Source organism: Trifolium pratense, linkage group LG3 (genome assembly GCF_020283565.1).
Source record: "Trifolium pratense cultivar HEN17-A07 linkage group LG3, ARS_RC_1.1, whole genome shotgun sequence".
NCBI classification, from domain to species: Eukaryota; Viridiplantae; Streptophyta; class Magnoliopsida; order Fabales; family Fabaceae; genus Trifolium; species Trifolium pratense.
The window spans coordinates 38169578-38189911 of NC_060061.1; the positions used below are offsets into that span (position 1 = coordinate 38169578).

Consider the following 20334-nt stretch of genomic DNA (forward strand, 5'->3'; position numbering starts at 1 on the left):
ATGGTCATGATGGGGGCCTGGGAGTAGTATGGGGGACCAGAAGAGCAAAAATAGGACTCGTATTAACTATTGGGCCGAAACAAGGTAGATAGCATAACCCATAATTAAGACAGAATCCATATTTAGAGTTAGAAGTGAAGTTAGTTGTAGAAACCAAAAATGGAGTCTCAGGGACAGTGGAATCCTCTTCTATCATTTTCAAGGTTTATCCATCAAAACTGTAACAACCTCGCTACTCATTTCGAAAACACCAAACGACTCGCCGGAACCCTAATTCAATCTCACACTCACACCAAACCCGCTTTCGCCGCTACTTTAACTACCAAAAACGTCGCCAAATCCCTCGTCGGAACCTCCGTTTACACCGTCAGCAGTTCCAACAATGAATTCGTTCTTATTTCTGATGCTGAAGGTGCTAAGTCCATTGGATTGCTTTGCTTTCGCCAAGAAGACGCTGAAGCATTCCTTGCTCAGGTTTCTGTTTCTCTCTCTCTCTCTCTCAATAATTTGTTAATTTTATTTTAATTTTAATTTTCTTGATTTCACAATGTTAATTTATTGTTTGTTGTTTTAGGTTCGATCGCGGAAAAATGATATTCGAGGCAATCCTAAAGTTGTTCCCATAACACTTGACCAGGTACTTCAATTTCATAATTATCTTATGATAATGATAATGCTGGTTTTCTCAATTAATCATTGCTATGAGAAGTTAGTGCTTTACATAAACCTGTACCAATGGTTAGTGGCTATGATTTTTTCTAGTTAGAAAAGTTACACGTATTAGGAAAAGTTCTTGGAGCATATTATGTATGGTGTTTATTTATTCCGTATCTTTTACATACAACTATTCTTCCTGTGCTATAGGTATACATGTTGAAGGTGGAAGGTATTGCATTCCGATTTTTACCCGACCCTGTTCAAATAAAGAATGCACTGGAGGTTAGCATCAGTTCTAAATTATAATTGTTGCGCACAGCATTCACATAAAAGCCAAACTAGTATTTTCCTCATCTTAGTCCGCTAGTATTGTCAATGTTGAATGAGTTGTCTTATTAGTTTAAAATGTAATGCATGATAGCTGCTGTGTGGGAAATAATTCTGTAACTAAACAGGTAGCATATATGAGCAAGCACTGAACTGCTGGGTTGTGTTTAACTTAATTTTACTTGTGTTTACCAGCTCAGAGCTGCCAACAAAGAAGGTTTTGATGGAGTTCCTGTTTTTCAGGTATGTTTTCTTGCGTTGGCAATGATGGGGTGTGGGTAGGAGTTACAAAATAGCACAAGTTTGTCTTTTGGTTAATGTACATAATATCAATAACTCTGTTTGGAGTTCATTATACTTTATGTTCACTGAAACTCACTGCCTAAGTAATACTCCCTCCGTCCCAAAAAGAATGACCCATTTTGAATATATGCACTATTCATATATATTGTTTTGACCATATTTTTCTACTAATAAATAAAAATAAATATTAACATATAAGATGTTGTTAGATTCGTCTCGATGAGTATTTTTAAAATATCAATTTTTTATAATTTTTACTATTATACAATTAAAGATATTAGTCGCCAAAGTTATGCATTGGCATGCGTGTTTCGGTCAACTGGGTCATTCTTTTTGGGACGGAGGGAGTATATATTATAAATACTAGAGACCGGAAGTCAGCTCAAAAACCATCTAATTATTTTAGTATTTCCCCGTCTGTCTAATTTACATGTCCGTAGTAATTATTGATCACATTATTTTTTTACCTATTGACTAATAATCACATGTGCTTACAGTCAGACCTTTTGGTTGTGAAGAGGAAGAATAGGCGTTATTGCCCTGTATATTTCTCTAAGGTTTGTCTAACCCATTCACATCTTTAGTGTTTCACTTACCCAATAAATCTTAGGCTTAATTGCAATTTTGGCCCCTCTATTATGGTTAATATGCAATTTTTGTCCCCTTATTTTAAATTTCTCAATTTTAGTCCTTCATATTTTAAATTAAGCAACTTTTGTCCTGTTGTCAAGTTGTCATCCGATTTTTAACTATGTTGATGATGTAGCGGGCTATTGCTGATGTGACACTGAATACGTGGAACTGACATTGCTAAAGATTGCTGACATGGTGTTATGTGGCTATAAAAATGGACTTGGACTTTAAAAATTATTTTTCAGAAAAGTAGCATGCCTAGAACTCGAATTCACACCCAGGCAGGCTTTTAAACTAATATACTTAACCACTACATTAACTTATTGCCACATGAATATAACGAGTATGTGTGTGTGTGTGTGTAAGGCCATTTTAGCTCCGCATATTCATCGCCACGTCAGCATTTGACCGCCACATCATTATCACCGTTAAACATTGGGCGACAACTTGATGGAGAGACTAAACTTGATAAATTAAAAATAGGGAGACCCAGGCAGGCCATAAGAGAGGGACCAAAGTCCAAAGTGCAATTTACCCTAAATTTAATTAGGAATGTAGCTTGATGGAATATAATTATATGTAGTTATCATTTTCTTGTTAAATGGACAGGAAGATATTGAACAGGAACTATCGAAGGTTTCCAGGGCATCTAAAGGTCCTGGAGTTTCTAAGCAGATAACGGTATAGAATATGTCATCTCTTGCTCTTGTTTTTGTTAGTGCCTATGGGAAACTTGTTGCACCCAAAGTTTCTAAATATCAATTAATATACTTTTGACATTCCAATGTACTTGTCAGGCTGGTTACTGGTTTCCCATATATATTCACAAACACACACGAGGCAGCATCTTGTATTTCTCCTATTATGTCCAAGACTCATCTTGAATAAATATTAGTAACATTTAACTGGCAATATGATCCATTTGTAAACCTGTTGGACAATTGGTTGAATTATAGTGTTGTGTAAATATATTTGCATTTGTAATGCATTTTTCAGGTTGCCATGTCATCAATTCCTTTTAAGTCAATAGTTTAGGCAAAAAGTACTTGATGTTATTTATATCTTGCTCTGAACAAAACTATATGGCCTTGAAAGCAAACAACTATGCTGATGCAATAATTAGTTTTAGCACAATAAATGGTATGATTTGTTTATGTTTCTTCAATTTTATGGCTAACAATGCATCTTTTGGATGGGAAATTTCAATCTGAAAGTAGCAATTTGAAACCCTCTGTATGGGTTATAGTTCATAGCATACACTTTTGTGATCTTTATTTCATGGAAAATGTTAGGAGAAAAGGGAGAAAGTCACGTTTTCTTAAATAAACAGGAAATAGATTTGCATGCGTGTGGATATGAATAATCACATAATCCTCATGTGCTGATTTCAATTCTGATATTCTGCTAGATATCTAGTTTGTGAGAGTTTTCAAATGATAAAATAAGTTACATATGCTAGAGTGTTTTGTATATAACTTATCATTCATTTGTAGGTTTCTTATTTATTTGTTTACTTTTGATATTAAGCAGGTTGGTACCTTCGAAGATGTACTGAAAAAAATGGAGGTAGTAAAGTTTTCCTTTTGGTTATACTTTATAAGCAGGGAATTAATTTGGATTCTGATAATTCTCTCTCCCATGTTGCAGACGAGTGAAAGGGGTTCGGGATGGGATGATTTGATTTTTATTCCCCCAGGAAAACGCCACATTCAACATATAAAAGAAATTAAGGCTTAATTCCCAGGGAGCAAACTTAAGCTAACCAAAGTTTATGTGGGTTTCTTGAGCAAATTGAATGCTATCAATGACACTTTCCAGTCAGCTGGTGAGATGTCAAGACCGCTGCCTTCCAATAGTTTTGTTTCTTTTCTGCTCAATTGAAATTCCTTCTCGTGCAGATACTGCCTTAAAGATTTACAATGGATATAAGGTATGTCTATATGTGAGAGGGCATAACCGCCAATGTCCATTTCAGTTTAGGGTCCCATGGAACTACCATTGTTGAGTATGTTAAATACTACATGCGTGAGATTGTTCCTACTAATACATGTACAGTATTTTCATTTTGGTAACAACTGTTATCTACATTTGCACGAGTTAAGGGTGAGGTCTTTGGATAAGGGTTTGGAATTATAGGTTTAATTAGTTGCAGGTTTTTGAACTATGTGTGAAGATTTTAAAATGTCATTGTACTAAAAAAAATATATAATTGCAAATTAGGGATTTAATTATAAGTCTTAATTTAGGGATTTAATTGCAAATTATTTAAAATTTCAGGACATAATTACAAATTATTAATAGTTTTAGGGATCCAATTAAAAAGATGCATGTTAAGAGAAGACCTAATTACAAATAATCGACAAGTTTAGAGATCCATTTACAAACTTTAGTTTAGGAACTATTTAAATTTCTAATGAACTTTCACGAGTTATCAAACTTAATAAATACCCTTTTAATTTAGTTACTTATAATAAAATGTAAAATCAAATTAAAGACATACAATTTATGCTATCAATTGGACCTTTTTTCTTCAAAATTTAAACACTTGCCTTCATGAAGCATAGGGAAATATTGGACCAATGCAAATCATTTCATTAATAATCATTAATAAACATAGGATAATTACAAATGAATGAAAGACAAAGGGGCAATAAGTTTTTTGAATGTTAATATTATAAAATTTATTATTGTGCATATATAAGAAAAGTCTAAAAGATTCATCAACATGGGGGCATGTCCGGCGGCGGAGGCATTAGTGTTCCCTTCAAAGATTTGCCATTCTTCACAATAAACACTGTCTCCATGCCCCAAGAGAGGTGGCGTTCTAGATGACAGTGCATGAACCATACTCCTGTAATTGAATGCACACACAGTTCATACAACAAGGAGTTTTGAATTAAGCAAAATGAGAGGGAAATAGTTAAATATAGTATATATTGCAATCCCACGTACCAAGGGTAGTGATAGAATCATTTGTTTTAAATAATTGTTGTTTATTTTGCATGGATTTAGGTTTATGTCAATTTTTTTCTTTGTTTTTTTTTCCAATAAATTTACGATGACTTGGGTTACCTTAAAAAAAAGATGTTTACTATGTATAAACAATATAAGTTCAGTAGGCCACATACCAGGGTTGGTGGCGACGAACCTAATAGCCGCCCATCCATTTTTAGGCACTGTCACCGTATTCACAAGCGGAGGATCAACCACATTGTAGTTCATGGGGTCCTTACTTTTGTTGAAATTACCAAATCCATATCCAACAACATGGAAACTATATCCATGTAGATGCATGGGATGGTCTAACCCTGAAATCAAATTTGTGTCTTGGAAAACAAGTTCAACATTTGAGCCATATTTTAGAACTTTAACTTTAGTTCCTCGCTTTGGTGTTTGCAAGGTCAAAGGTAAAGAATCTGCAGTGAAGTTAAATATATCAGGTGGAAAATTTGGAAATCCCTTTTTGTATACCCCATGGATATGATAGTAATAAGCTTCTAGTATGTCAAAGTTAGGGGCTTGAAAACTTATGTTGGTCATGCTAGCAGCTAATTTGGTTCCATTTGGGCCTTCACAGGATTGGTTATTGGGACATGGAAAGGTGTTGATAGAAAGTGTAGATAGCATATGAGTGTTGAGTTTTTTTGGGACACCATGAGAGTAGTTATCAGGTTTGCCTCTAATGCTTGTGATGAAGTCAAAAGCTGCTGTTGTGTCATTATAGTCTGGAAGATTAGGTAATGAAGGAGTTGAAAGTGGAGTAGAACTCCCTTTGTATTGTACTATAGCAGTGGTTGTGGTGTTATCAAAATCTACTCCTACTCCACTTGAATATGCTCTTGCAGCCATATAGTAGTGATCAGGTTCTTGGTTGGCATGAAGCAATACATCCATTGTGTTTCCTGGTGATATGCAAATGTAATCTCTTGTCATTGGTTTGGTGTACATAGCATCAACATTGACAACAGTGAGATTGTGTTTAGCAATTGACATAAACAGAATGAGATTCATTGCCGCATTAACCACACGTAGAAGATATGTCCTTCCCCGCTCCACTCTTAGCTTGAATGTTTCTGAAAAATAAAAGAAATTGAACGTTTAGAGCCAAACATCAAAGATATAAAAATGTTTGAAATATAAGATATATTTCTTCATTTATTTTTAGGTGAGATATAAATTTCTTAAAGTGTAGGTATATTATTAATGGTTATTTAGAGTTTTTAGTTACATGAACGTCCCATCGTATATTATTAATGGTTATTTAGAGTTTTTAGTTACATGAACGTCCCATCGTATATAATGTTATGCGCCATAATATTATTTTCTAAAACATTTTCATAAACATCTATATAGTGTTATTTTAACCATCTCATAATACATGATTTTTTTTTTTGTCATCTAGCCTATTAATTATAAATTTCACCTTAAAAGTAAATATGTGGAGTGTCAGTGGTTCGAACCTCAACTACACATAGTGCAATGTCTCTGTCCCTACCGAATTCATTTTATAAATGTCATTCTTTACTTTACATATTCTCTTTTTTTTTCTTCTTTTTGACTATTTACTATTCATGAAATAGACCAAATTAAAAATATGAAGACTCCGTGAATGAATGTAGAAGTTTTAATTATATAAAAAAAAAAATTGATTTCAAGCCATTAGGTAATGTAGTGGTGAGGGGTTTGGGTAGTATGTTATAGATCTTGGATTTGATTCTCAGCTCATTGTAAACAAAAAAAATATTTTGAAGAGCGAAAAAAAAGTACTACTTCCTCTGGTTCTATATATAAGAAACATGTTACTTTTTAAACTTATTGTATAATTTATGTATTTAGACTATATTATTTTCTAGATACATCAATTTCACGATTAATCTAAAAAATGGAATGTTTTTTATATATATATAGGACTGGAGGGAATATTAGATGTTGATTTGTATATGCCTCCAAATCCTAAAATTAATTTAAATAAATTTGCAGACAAAGATGAGGAAGGAACCGAGGAAATGAAGCATCACGAAGCAATTATAACAATGGTGGAAAAAATGTCATTTTTATGCAAACTCTGTCGGCTAAACACATTCAAATAGAACAACGAAGATATTTATTTATTTTATTGACGATAAGATATTTATTGAAGTGGTTGAAATGGATAGTAAGAGTATTTAGATGTATATTCAATATAATTGACCATATAGTATACTATTTGTACTATAAGGGAGTTTAAGTTTTAAGTACCTAGTTACAATCATTTAAAGTAACTTTAAAAAATAAAATGAAAAGTGGTTTAAAGTTTAAACAGTTATAAAAAAAAAAGTGATGTAAGCTAAAAAGTAATGGTCGCATGATCAATTAAAAAAGTTAAATGATTTTATATTGGATTTAAAGAACATAAGTGTACTATTATCTTTACACGTACGACCAATAATATTTCATTTTTCTGATACATCATATTATTATTATTATTTAAATTATTTAATTAAATACAACAAGCATCTAATTCCTAACCACTAGTGTCAGTCATTCAAACTCCTAACCACTATCTCCTCCACTAACATCTTTGTTGTCTACCTGTTTGTGCAATTAACACAATCGAATCTCGGAGTTAATTATTATTCTCTCCGTACCATAATATATGTCACTTTTAACATTTTTACGCATATTAAGAAATGTAATTATTGTGGTATGGAAAAAAGAATTTTTGAGTTAATTTATAAAATTATACTTCATTAATTGTATAAGAAAAATAAATTGAAGAATTGAAATAAGAGAAAGTAATAAAAAAGTAAGGGTATAATAGGAAAAATAATGTTTTATTGATATTGTAAAACGACATATAATTTGGTACAAATTTTTTCTTCAAAGTGAGATATATTATGGTACGAAGCGAAGCGAGTGATTATCAAAGAAAAGAGTGAAAGAGAAGATGAGAAATAATCAACAAATATATTGGTGGTGGCTTGATAATAGTCCCACTAATACCAAACGATCAGTTCCTTGATTTGGTTGCGTTGTAGAGATGGACATCCTGAAGAGAGAAAAACGTGGGATGATTTGCAAAGATTTTTCATTTGATTTTTTTAATAAAATTTAATTTATGATGTGGCAAAATTTAATTGGTTAATCATGTAAAGGATGTTTTACAGCATCTGTGCATATCCAGCGCACTCTATTGTATTAATGTAATTTTTTTACTAGTATTATAATTTCAAATTATATCAAATTTTGTTTTGAACGATCTATTTCGAATTATATACTATCGAGTTGATTATAATATCATTATTGATCTATCGGCCGAATTTCATATTATAAGTGTCAATTTTTCTTTGAACTAGAGTAACAAAAAAAAAAGTATTATTTATATATTTACCTGACTTGGAGCAAGGATACAAATCTCCTGGTTGGCCATTTATAGTAATAGCATCAGATGAGTTTGGACCTCCTCCATTTTGAAGAAATTCTCTCAAGACCTCATTGACATCACTTTTCCACCATTCAGCTAGTATGCAAAAATTAAATAAAACATTAAAAAAAAAACTTTCTATTTAACTATATATACTCCAGACTAATATACACAACATATGATAAAAAAAAAATTAAAAAAAAAATCATACCAAATATGATGGGTATCTCTTTGTAAGGTTTAATAAAAGTGTAGGAACTATTAATTTTAGGATAGATAATGATAGCCCCATGGACAGTTGCTCTAGTCCAATCACTATGAGCATGCCACCATAAAGTCCCTTCTTCTTCTGAAAAAATCAATTTTTGTCTGAATTTCTTTCCAGGTTGAATTGGACATTGAGTTATGTACTCAGGACCATCTGTCCATGGATTCCTAGGCTGCTTCACTCCATGCCTGTTCATTTAATCAGTTATAGTAACAATTAAAAACTTCAATTAATTTACCATCCATGTTGTTGTGTTTGTTGCATGTGTCATCAAAAATTAAAAAATGAATACCAATGTATAGTTATGTTTTGGTTTCCCTTGTTATGAACATTAACAAAGATTGTATCACCATGGAGGACTCTTATAGTTGGCCCTGGGAATTTTCCATTTACAGTCAATATGCTTTTTGTGCTACACAGTCTTGTGTAATTGGCTTCTTCCACCTGCAAAGTTTAATCGATTATTACATATATTACTATATGCATACATGTATGTATTGATTAACTTACGATACTCCTATTGTATATATGTGACTAATATTATACATACGTGTTTCAATTACATACCAAACAGTTTCATGCAACAATGTTAGTTTAGTAAACAAGTTAAAAATATGCAAATTATATATGGTTATGATAGCTACTCTATATGTAACATTAAGTAATTGTACTGTAACAAAAATCCATAAAAATAAAAAATAAAAAGTAATTGTCACAAAATGAGAGGACTCACAACAAAATTATAATGACTTCGAGTTTGCAACTGACTTCGAGTTTGGAATTGGGAACTAAGAGCAATTAAAGAAGAAATCAACAGAATTTGAAGGAACAAATCTTTGTAAAATGACATTTTTCATGAATGAAAATGTATAATTTTGGGTTATGAATGCATTTGTGTTTGAAGGGGGTTTTATACTTTAAGTGAAAAGATGTTTGGCCAACTTTTTTGGCTCATAAATGCTACTTTGAAGTTAATGTTTTTTATTTTTTTGACTAAAAAAATAAATTTAAAGTTGTATGCTGATTTTAATTTTTTTTTATATTAGAAACTTTTTTTGAGCTAAAAGTTGTTTGAAATAATATTAATTAATTAATTCAAAAGGTCTTATTTTACTATAAGATACCATGAATGAATTATATATTTAAAAAAGAAATCAAATTTCTACAAAGGTAAATAAATGAATAAGGAATATGAATTTTCTACAAGTGACAAATACAGATTAAAATATTATATTCTATTAAAATATTTTTATTTTTCATATTTTTACTAAAAAATTATGACTTTCTTGAATAAGATTAAAATATTATATTCTATTATATATTACCATAACAATGATTCATATTGTTTATAAAAAAAAAAATAACAATGATTCATATTTGTCAACATATATTACCATGAATATGCTTTTGCTTTTTCTTTCACGCAGATAACATTCTTGATAAGGTTTCCATAACAACACCGCTGAATTTTTGGCCATTAAAAAAAAAGAAGATAAGGTTTCCATAACTTTCCTAATTATGCAAAAAGAATAAGATTAAAATACATATAAAAAAAATATAGTAAAATCATATATCTAAACGTGGAAACTGGAAACATCATAGTCATAGACTTAGTCAAAAAAAAAAAAATACATAGACAAGTAGGGATAGATTCAGAAATCAATGACCGGACGAATTTTCTTAATAATAAATAGTAGGATAAAATAGGTAAGATGTATTCAAGGTTTTTTAAGTTTTGGAGTTGTAATAGTTAGGTTTTTAAATTTTTTAAGGCAACAGTTAGGTTTTATGTTTTTAGATAACAATTATATCTTTAACTTTCTAACTTATTGTTTCTTCAAAAGAAAAAAAATTCTAACTTATTGTAGTGTTACTTTGCAGTTAACCTCCGTTACAAAAGTTTGTTACACTGTTACATTTCCAGTTATCTTATTGCATTGGAGGAGATGAACTGGAAATGTAACAATTAATGCAACAAATTAAAAACATTAAAGGACTTATTTATTATCTAAAAATTTAAAAAACCTAACTGTTACAAATGTAATACTTAAAGAACATCTGAATGCATTTAGCGGATAAAATATGTCTTTACAAAATCACAATATTTTTTGTTTTTAGTCCTTTTAAATTTTTATAGTAGCTTTAATTCTCTAAAATATTACGGTCAGTAAGAATAGTTCCTATTTTAAAAATTTACAACAAATCAATACTTTTAGTTCTCAAAATAGTCCTTATAAAATACAATTAAATATCTAATCTATATAAGAAAGTTAATTGTTCTGGATAAGTGTAAACTACCCTTGTTTAAAGTGTTGTCATGTGTCTCAAATGAGGATAAATATTGATGTCCAAAAATTGATGATTGAACTAAAAGTACACTCCTTTTCAAATGAAACAAAGTCATATGAGCCATTTGGGGCATTTGTGAGTGGAAAAGTGTTTTATCAAACCAGATTTTACATTGTAACCAAGACATTGAGCCATTTATGTCTTTTTCAGTTTGAATAAAACTAAGTCATCTAAGCCACAAACACATGTGACATCTTTTTGTTTCTCCCAATGTCTCACCAAATTTCAAATTCAAATTTTTTCCCATCACTTATTCAAAATTCTATATATCTTCACTCATTTTCATATTATTCACTTCTCTCTTCTTTCTAATATGCATTTTTTTTATAGTATTCATCTGAAATTCTAATTGATAAAAATTTGAAAATAATTATCAAATCTGAGAAAGTTGTAACCAATTAAAATTAAAAAAAAAAAAACTATCTTATACAGAATAAGTTCTAACTTATATAAATTTTAAATAACTATCATATACGAGACAATTTCTAACTGATAAAAATTTCAAAATAATTATCAAACGTGAGACAACTTCTAAATTATAAAAATTTCAATAAAAAAAAAAACTTTTATACGGGATAAGTTCTAACTTTTATAAATTTCAAATTAATTATCATATAATGGACAAATTCTAACTTATAAAGGTTTCAAAATAATTATCATATGTGAGACAAGTTCTAAATTATAAAAATTTCAAAAAACTTATTTTATACGGGATAAGTTCTAACTTATATAAATTCCAAATTAACTATCTGTACAAGATAAATTCTAACTGAAAAAATTGAGAAATATTTATTAAACATGAGATAAGTTATAAATTATAATTAAAAAAAAACTACTTTGTACGGGATAATTTCGAACTTATATAAATTTAAAATTAATTATCATATACGAGACAAATTCTAACTAATCAAAATTTCAAAAAATATATTTTATGCGGGATAAGTTCTAACTTTGTATTTCAATGTTTTTGTTGGTTAACAAGAATGATGTAACTATTTAAAATCTTATGTCTTTTAGGTGCATGTTCAAAGTGAATCATATGTCTTTTCACAATTTTACACCATATAACTATTTTTACCTTTAAAACTAATCGAAATTCATAATTAACACTTTGCAAAAAATATATTTGTCTGCATATTTCGAACAAAATTCTAAATACTTATTAACTACATCTAAATTTTAAAAACATTTTCTTTCAATTTAGATTACCAAACTATAACTTAAAAAAATATCGTCGTAACGTTACGACCCGTACGATAACACGGGTCTATTACTAATTAAAAATAAAATCTTTAAGAAACTATACTTAAAAACTCGTAATTTTACATGACTAAAAACATATCTAAAGTCACAAAAATTTATTTACATGCACCTAAAACAACATCAAGTAAATTAGAAAATGTCATTAGCAAACTAATAGACATTTGAACCACTAGTCCACTACAAGTAAACAGTCATAATCAATACATATAAAACATGCATGCATATGGGAGAGGGTGGGGGGTTGGGGGTTGGAGCACCCTCCCTGTGGACAAGTGATGCAAAGAAAAAGAATGACTCCTAATAGGAGTGGTCCTGGTTCAATTTGAATTAGTTTTAAGTAAAAAAAACTAATCCAATTCAAAAATAAATTTATTTGTGATTCAGTTTGATTTTGGATGACAAATAAAAAAATGATCCGATTCAATTTTATGTGGTTTAATTTGGATTTATTTTTTAATTTTCAAATTATAAATTTTATATTTTTTTTATTAAATATTTTTTTTGACCGGATTTTTTTATTAATTATTAATAATATAAAAAACACTATAAAATAATATTTTGACTTTTTTGCCGAAATAAATATTAAGTTTGATGAAAAATATAACATATAATTAATATTTGAGAATGACAATTATCAAAAAGTAAAAAGTAGATTAAATAAAACTAACAAATAGTATTAACAAAATTTAAAATGAACAAAAAATAGATTAATGCACTATATATTCATACTAATAAAAAGATAAATGAGTATCAAAATATATGTATGCGGTTTGGTTCGATTTTAAAAAATCAATCCAAAATCTGATCTAACAGTATGCACAAAAGGAATCAAAACATATCAAAAAATATTCGGTTTTTACGGATCGATTTTTATTTGTAATGGTTAGCATTTGAAACCCCTAATAATTTCTATACTTCGTTGTTTGGTACTTCATTCACCACAAAACATGGTTTATATAATGGTGGTCAAAACACACAACTCAAACATATATCCAGTTACAAACTGCATTATTTCTCCTTTCCCCCACCACAAGGGGCGGTTCTAGTCCAGTAAGTCTAGACAGTTGCTCAAGCTCCGGTCGAAATTGTTGATAATTTTAGATGTTAGTTTAAGGTAAGATTTAGATTTTTAGGGTTAGTTTAGAGCAAAAATAAAGATTTTTAGGGGTTAATTCATATTTATCACCAGTGGCGGAGCTAGCCCAAAAGGTTGGGGTGGGCCGCTACGAATATAAATCGAATATACAAAAAAATTACTAAAAAAAGACATATCATATTGAGGGCGTGTCTAATATAGATATCTCAAAAAGAGTCAATAGGTGAACCATTACCATTTTCAATAAATAAATTTAAATTTTTTTAACAAAAGATTGATCAAATATGAATTTTTATACACAAACTCTATTTTAAATAAAAATTTGAGTACTTTTTTCTCCAAAAAAATATACTTGAATACTTTCACAAAATAAATTACACATTCTAAAATTTCTATAAATATTAAACAATAAAACATTAGAAGGGATGCTTCAAAAAAATAAATTAAGAAGGACATTTGAATTATTAATTTATAATTGAGAATTCTGGATCGTCTAAATAGAGGGGGTTTGAAACCCCCGCAAACTGGGAAACCTGTTAAAGAATTCTGGTGGTCCAAATTGACGGTGCTTGAAACCCCCGCAAACTGAGAATTAATAAACTAAACAGACTATTTGGCTGGGGTTTAAAACCGCCGCTAAAGAGTAAACCTGAAAAAAAAAATTAAATCTTGGGGCGGGCCATGGCCCTGTCCAGCCCATGAGGGGCTCCGCCCCTGTTAGGGAGGGATGTACGCTCTAGGAAATGGGGCAGCTGACCTCACTCCTTCAATTATCTTTTAGCCAATAAATAAACATTTTTACGTGTTGCCCCACATCGAAATTGTTGAATTTTTAGATGTTAGTTTAAGGTAAAATTTAGATTTTTAGGGTTAGCTTAGAGCAAAATTAAGATTATTAGGGGTTAATTCATATATTATATCACATATGAAATTTTACTCAAACTATATAATAATTTTGGCTCCGCGATTGTCCACCGCTATTATCAGGACGGATGTACGCTATAGGAAATGGGGGCAACTGACCCCACTCCTTCAATTATCTTTTAACCAATAAATAAACATTTTTATGTGTCGCCTTCACATTGAAATTGTTGGTATTTTTAGATGTTAGTTTAAGGTAAAACTTAGATTTTTTAGGGTTAGTTTAGAGCAAAATTAAGATTTTTAGGAGTTAATTCATATATTATATCACATGTAAAATTTTACTTAAACTCTAATAATTTTGGCTCGACGATTGTCCACCGCTATTACCAAGGACGGATTTACACTATAGGAAATGGGGCAGCTGACCCCACACCGTCAATTATCTTTTACCCAATAAATAAAGATTTTTATGTGTTGCCCCCACATCGAAATTGTTGATATTTTTATATGTTAGTTTAAGGTAAAACTTAGATATTTAGGATTAGTTTAGAGCAAAAATAAAGATTTTTAGGGGTTAATTCATATATTATATCACACATGAAATTTTACTCAGATTATATAATAATTTTTGCTCCGTGATTGTCCACAGTTATTACCAGGGACAAATGTACGCTATAGGAAATAGGGGTAACTGACCTCACTCCTTCGATTATATTTTAACCAATAAATAAACATTTTTATGTGTTGCCCCCACATTGAAGTTGTTGGTATTTTTAGATGTTAGTTTAAGGTAGAACTTAGATTTTTAGGGTTAGTTTAGAGCAAAATTAAGATTTTTATTCATATATTAAATTCCATGTAAAATTTTACTTAGACTCTCTAGTAATTTTGGCTCCACGATTGTCCACCGCTATCACCAAGGACAGATGTACACTAAAGAAAATAGGGGTAGCTGTTGGAACAAAGTTCACATTGGTGTGTGAATTGAAAATAAAATTGAGTCTCATATCGGGTACTAGATCATACTAGTGTGTTATAGCATACTAGTGTGTATTTTGAGGAAATAAATATATTAAGTCTCATATTTATTTAATTTATGGTGATTTTATTTTTCATCAATTTGAAACCGTTAAGTTTTATGGGAGAATAAAATTGTTTTCACATTAACACAATATATTAACACAATATGATTGTTTGAGGGATTTATATCCAGCTTTATATATTGAAACTTCTATGACAAATTATTTTGTAACAGACATAGGTTTTGAACATAATGGAAAATGGTTTTGGAATATTTGTTGGGCTGAAACATTGTCTTCAACCGAGTCAGAAGCAGCAACATAGTTATTGTATTTGTTGGCCGATGTTAGTCCTAAGCAGGACAAAATGGATAGCATGAGATGGATACCGGATCATAGCGGTAATGTTTCTGTGAATTCGGCATATCAATTCCTTCTAAATAGTGTTAAATCAACTATAGTAGATGGGAATGTTGTGCATGCTTTGCATCAGTTATATGGGTGAATGATGTTCCATCAAAAGTAAATGTTTTTGGATGGAGGTTATTATTAGAAAGATTACCGACCCGTATGGCTTTGACGAGGAAAGGAATTATTGTTAATCATCGTGAATGGTGTTGCGCTTTTTGTTATAGAGAAGAAGGAAGACATTAATCATTTGTTTTTTAATTGCTCTTTCTCACTACGTGTGTGGAAGAATATTTTTAAGTCGATGAAAGTGACTTATATTCATTTTGAGGAGGTTTGGAGCCACTTCAACAGTTTCGGGGTTTTGGTGAAGAATAATAAAAATGCTAAAGGTCGTCATCTAATTTGGTTAGCTACCACGTGGAGTTTATGGCGTGCTCGAAACAACACAATGTTTAGATGAGTTGTTGCTAATTAATGTGTCTGTCATAGTGGATCAGATAACTTTTATTACGTGGTTTTGGTTTATAGGTCGTATATGGAACAATTCTTGTTATAAGTTCTCTGATTGGTGTATTGATCCATTAGCCTGCCTCCATAGTATATAATGGAGGTTCACCGAATTGTAAGGGTTGAGTATACCTTATACTCATTATAATTCAATTATTTGCTTATAAAAAATATTTTAAAAAAAACTTTATGGTGATTGGTTACACAAATATTATCACAGCCGCCGATGGAAAAATACAGTTTAGAAACAACATAATTTCTAAGCAACCAAGCAGCTCTCCCATTTTGTCATTGGAAGCTTGTTCATTATCTTTATAATATAGCTTTTTCTATGTTGTTGTGGATGGCCGAACCCCTGTGTTCTAAGGCCTATCATGGTAGTTGTGAGCTTCCAAGTTAAAACAAAGTATATGCATTTCATTGAAACCAAATATGTGTGGAGCTATAATTTGGTGATTCACACCATCAGAACAAAAAGAGGTACGTGATTATCTATAAGTCACATGAAAAAAAATTTAGTCCTAAATGGAACTATTATATATAAAAGTTGTTCATTTGAATTCGATGAAATTTTTATGATTTAGAATTTTATACTAAACACGTTAAAAACATTTTTTTTTTTCTTGAGAAAGGTCACTTAAGATGATTAGAAAGTTATTCTTCGAAAGATAATTTAGAAAATTATTTTTCGGTAAAAATAATTTAGAAAGTTATTTTTCGGTAAAGATGATTAAAAAAGTTATTTGATTCTAAATTATGTTTTGATTATAAATATGAATTTCCTTTGGAGATTTTAAGTTCTATATGTCTATATTTAACTTGTTCTATTGTGTTGTTAGACTTTTAATTCTAACAAAATTACTTGTGAATATTACAATATTTCATAAGTTGAAGCTTTGAATAAAAGAGAAACCTTATTATTATTAATTTGGTTTAAGAGTGATCAAGTATCACTAGTTCATTTAAATAAAGAATGGTCTTAGTACCATGATCCCTTTGATTTGAGATTAGTCTTAGTACCATATCAAAGTGGCCTCAGTGCCATTATATTGATTGATATTGTAGTATCATCAATACATGTGGTATTATAGTACCACATGTGGTATCATAGTACCGTTGATTCATAAATTGATGTCGTAACATAAATTTGAGTGGTATTGTTGTAGTACCACTGAATCACCGATGAATCATAGATTGATGTCGTAGCATCAATTCGAGTGGTATTGTAGTACCATTCAAGAAGGTGTATTCTTTGACCGATTTCTACAGTGCAGTAGCATATCAGTATACTGTTGTAACTGAGCTGTTTTATCTTGTGGACGGCGTGGTTGATGGTCTGCTTACACAATTTTGGGCAGTGCCACGAAACGTCTTAAAGAGAATGACCTAGTCCGCGACTCAACCCAGTAATCTCTTCGGTGGCTAAAAATTATTTTTAAACGATTTTTTTAAATCCGAAAACAACAGTAGCTGACCCACTCCTTCAATTATCTTTTACCCAACAAACATTTTTATGCATTGCCCCCACATCGAAATTGATGGTATTTTTAAATGTTAGTTTAAGGTAAAACTTAGATTTTTAGGTTAGTTTAGAACAAAATTAAGATTTTTAGAGATTAATTCATATATTAAATCACATGTAAAATTTTACTTAGACTCTATAGTAATTTTGGCTCCACGATTGTCCACGGCTATTACCAAGGACAGATGTATACTAAAGAAAATAGGGGTAGCTAACCCCACTCCTTCAATTATCTTTTAACCAATAAATAAACATTTTTATGTGTTGTCCCCACATCGAAATTGTTGGTATTTTTGGATGTTAGTTTAAGGCAAAAACTTAGATTTTTATGGTTAGTTTAGAATAAAATTAAGATTTTTAGAGATTAATTCATATATTATATCACATGTGAAATTTTACTCAAATTCTATAATAATTTTGACTCTGCGATTGTCCACCGCTATTAATTACAATAAAAATATAAAATGACAAAATGACACTTATGTTGAAGCAATTTTTTTTATAACAACGAATACCCCCTTCCAATTAATTTTTTTGATAACAACAAATACCCCCCGATCATCAAATTTCAATTCTATTAAATTTTCTATTGCTTTTAGGCCCTTATTAAATAATGTTATGATAACAACAAATACCCCCTTTCATTACAGGGACCATAGATATACTTATACTTTTGCACATACGTATACTCTTGCACGTTAATTGGGTTTTTGATGTTCACTGGTCGGAGTATTATCTATTATAGAAGTGGTTCAATCAATCATTGCGTAAAGGAATTCAGTTTTGGGAAATATGTCGGAAGTAATCATTGATCACATTATTTTTTTTTTGGGGAAAATGTTAACATGTGTACCAAAGACACATGTTAAGAAAGCAAAAGTAGAAATAATATATTGAAATTTGTGCATTTAACTTTTTAAACATTAAATTTTTTTTCTAACATTAAATGCAATTTTCTATATTTAGAATCTTAACATGTGTCATTGATGGACATGTTAACATGACCCTTTTTTTGGAGCCCCTAATATGGTCCTCAGTCCACCGGTAAACCTTTTTAATTGACCTGCTACAATAGGTATTTGTATATTATTGGTCATTGGGTCCCACAAAAAGTTGAAAAATAAAAAGTTTATTTTTTTATTAAGTGAGAGTGGTTGATTACATTTATGTCCTTATACTAAAATTTAGATCTAAGACAATCTCCAATGGTAGTACCTATTAGGTACTTATATAAGTACTTATTAGTACTATCATTGGAGCAAAACTCATTGAGTATCTAATAGGTACTGTTTCTCAAATAGGTACCCTCTTTCTCCTCATTATAATATATTTTTGTGGGACTTACTTATAAAGATGTACTATTATTAATGAGATATAGAGTTATTAGTGGGACCGATTTAGAACTTTTTAAGAAGTGCTGGGTTTGAGGGATTGAGTACTTATTAGGTACTATTATTAAAAAATAATAAATAAGTGATGTGTACACGTGAGACTCAGTTAAGTACTCAAATTTGGGGATCTCCATTGTGGATGCTCTAACTCATCTAAATCAAAAATCAAAATCATCTTCATCCTCTATTGTCTCCAAATCATCTTCACGCAGGATCCATGGTTGTTTTCCTTGGTTTGTTCTCCGGCAAAGTCTAGCGTGGATAAGGATAGTAGGTCCTCCGCCTAAAAAATGTATTTTTAACTATTAGATCAAATGACTTACAATGGACTGTCAGTACCATATTCTTTTGTTTGTTTTACTTTATGATGAGAGTGCATCTGTTAGACTGTTACAAACAAAAGAAAAACCTCTTTTTATCACTTTTTCAAGAACAACAACATCATCAACTGTGATTTCGACAAACTCGAGTGGAAAGGGGAAAATCACTGTAGCACGATCCATAGCCCCAATTGTGATTCCGACGAAGTGTTATCTGCTTCTATTATTGTTTTTTTTTCCTGGTTTTTCCGCTTTTTCTTGAGCTTTCGGTTCCCTTTTGTTAGGCCTTGGGAATTTGTTTTTCTGTTTGTTATTTCGTGTATCAATCTCTTGCTGGTTGTATCGGTGGCTAAATTCTCCTTGTGCTTGGATTTTTGGCTTTTTCTCGAGTAAATGGTCATTTTAGTCCTTGAAAGTGTCACTAGCTGTCAATTAAGTCCTTGAAAAAACGAAAATTAAAAAAAAAAACTCCCTCAATGTTGATTCCGTTAGTCAGTTTAGTTCAAACCGTTAAACATCCGTTAAATATGATGATGTGTCTTATAATATGCTGACGTGGCACTCCGACTAGGATGTTCTAATGATGTGTTGGAATTTTTTTAAAATTCCACTAGTTTTCATTTTAATTGACATTAATTTAAAAAGAAAAAGATAATAAAATACAAAAAAAACTAAAACAATTCATACTAAAATCATCTCACCTTCAAATTCATAATAAACAAATTTGCTAATTTAAAAATCAAATGTACACACAAAACCCCTAAAATAATTTAACAAAACCAATAACAATAGGGAAGCAAATGCAAGAATTAAAATGACATAAAGCATAAAGTAAAAAAAAAAAGGAAAATGCTAACTAATGCCCCTGGGGCACTGATTAAGGAGCTAAATAAGGTATGAATGTATTAGAAATTGTGTAATTTACTTTTTATAAGTATAAAAAATGCTCTTTTCAATAAAAAAATTACTTCTTTTGATATCCTTAACTAGTGCCCGGAGGC

General features: G+C 30.4%; 2 protein-coding genes across 4 annotated transcripts; one reads left to right on the forward strand and one right to left on the reverse strand.

The window, feature by feature from the left end:
- Positions 1 to 90: 90 nt before the first annotated feature.
- Positions 91 to 4016, forward strand: LOC123914415 (protein TIC 22, chloroplastic). Of its 3 annotated transcripts, XR_006811824.1 has the most exons (9): positions 129 to 474; positions 575 to 637; positions 865 to 939; positions 1180 to 1227; positions 1785 to 1844; positions 2530 to 2601; positions 3451 to 3486; positions 3568 to 3745; positions 3819 to 4016. XR_006811824.1 is itself a non-coding variant. In XM_045965560.1 (8 exons), exons 1-8 carry the CDS (start codon positions 160 to 162, stop codon positions 3655 to 3657), a joined length of 759 nt encoding a protein of 252 aa, XP_045821516.1. In that variant the 5' UTR covers positions 91 to 159; the 3' UTR covers positions 3658 to 4016. The 3 variants fall into 3 exon arrangements, 2 of the variants coding, with proteins under 2 accessions (XP_045821516.1, XP_045821517.1); XM_045965560.1 differs by having other exon boundaries at positions 91 to 474; positions 3568 to 4016; XM_045965561.1 differs by lacking the exons at positions 3568 to 3745; positions 3819 to 4016 and having other exon boundaries at positions 128 to 474; positions 2718 to 3473.
- Positions 4017 to 4491: 475 nt separating this feature from the next.
- Positions 4492 to 9567, reverse strand: LOC123914412 (laccase-15-like). The gene is made up of 6 exons (XM_045965557.1): positions 9325 to 9567; positions 8884 to 9035; positions 8535 to 8779; positions 8291 to 8419; positions 5049 to 5993; positions 4492 to 4771 (listed from the first exon to the last, which is right to left on the reverse strand). Exons 1-6 carry the CDS (start codon positions 9439 to 9441, stop codon positions 4641 to 4643), a joined length of 1719 nt encoding a protein of 572 aa, XP_045821513.1. The 5' UTR covers positions 9442 to 9567; the 3' UTR covers positions 4492 to 4640.
- Between the last annotated feature and the right edge of the window lie 10767 nt (positions 9568 to 20334).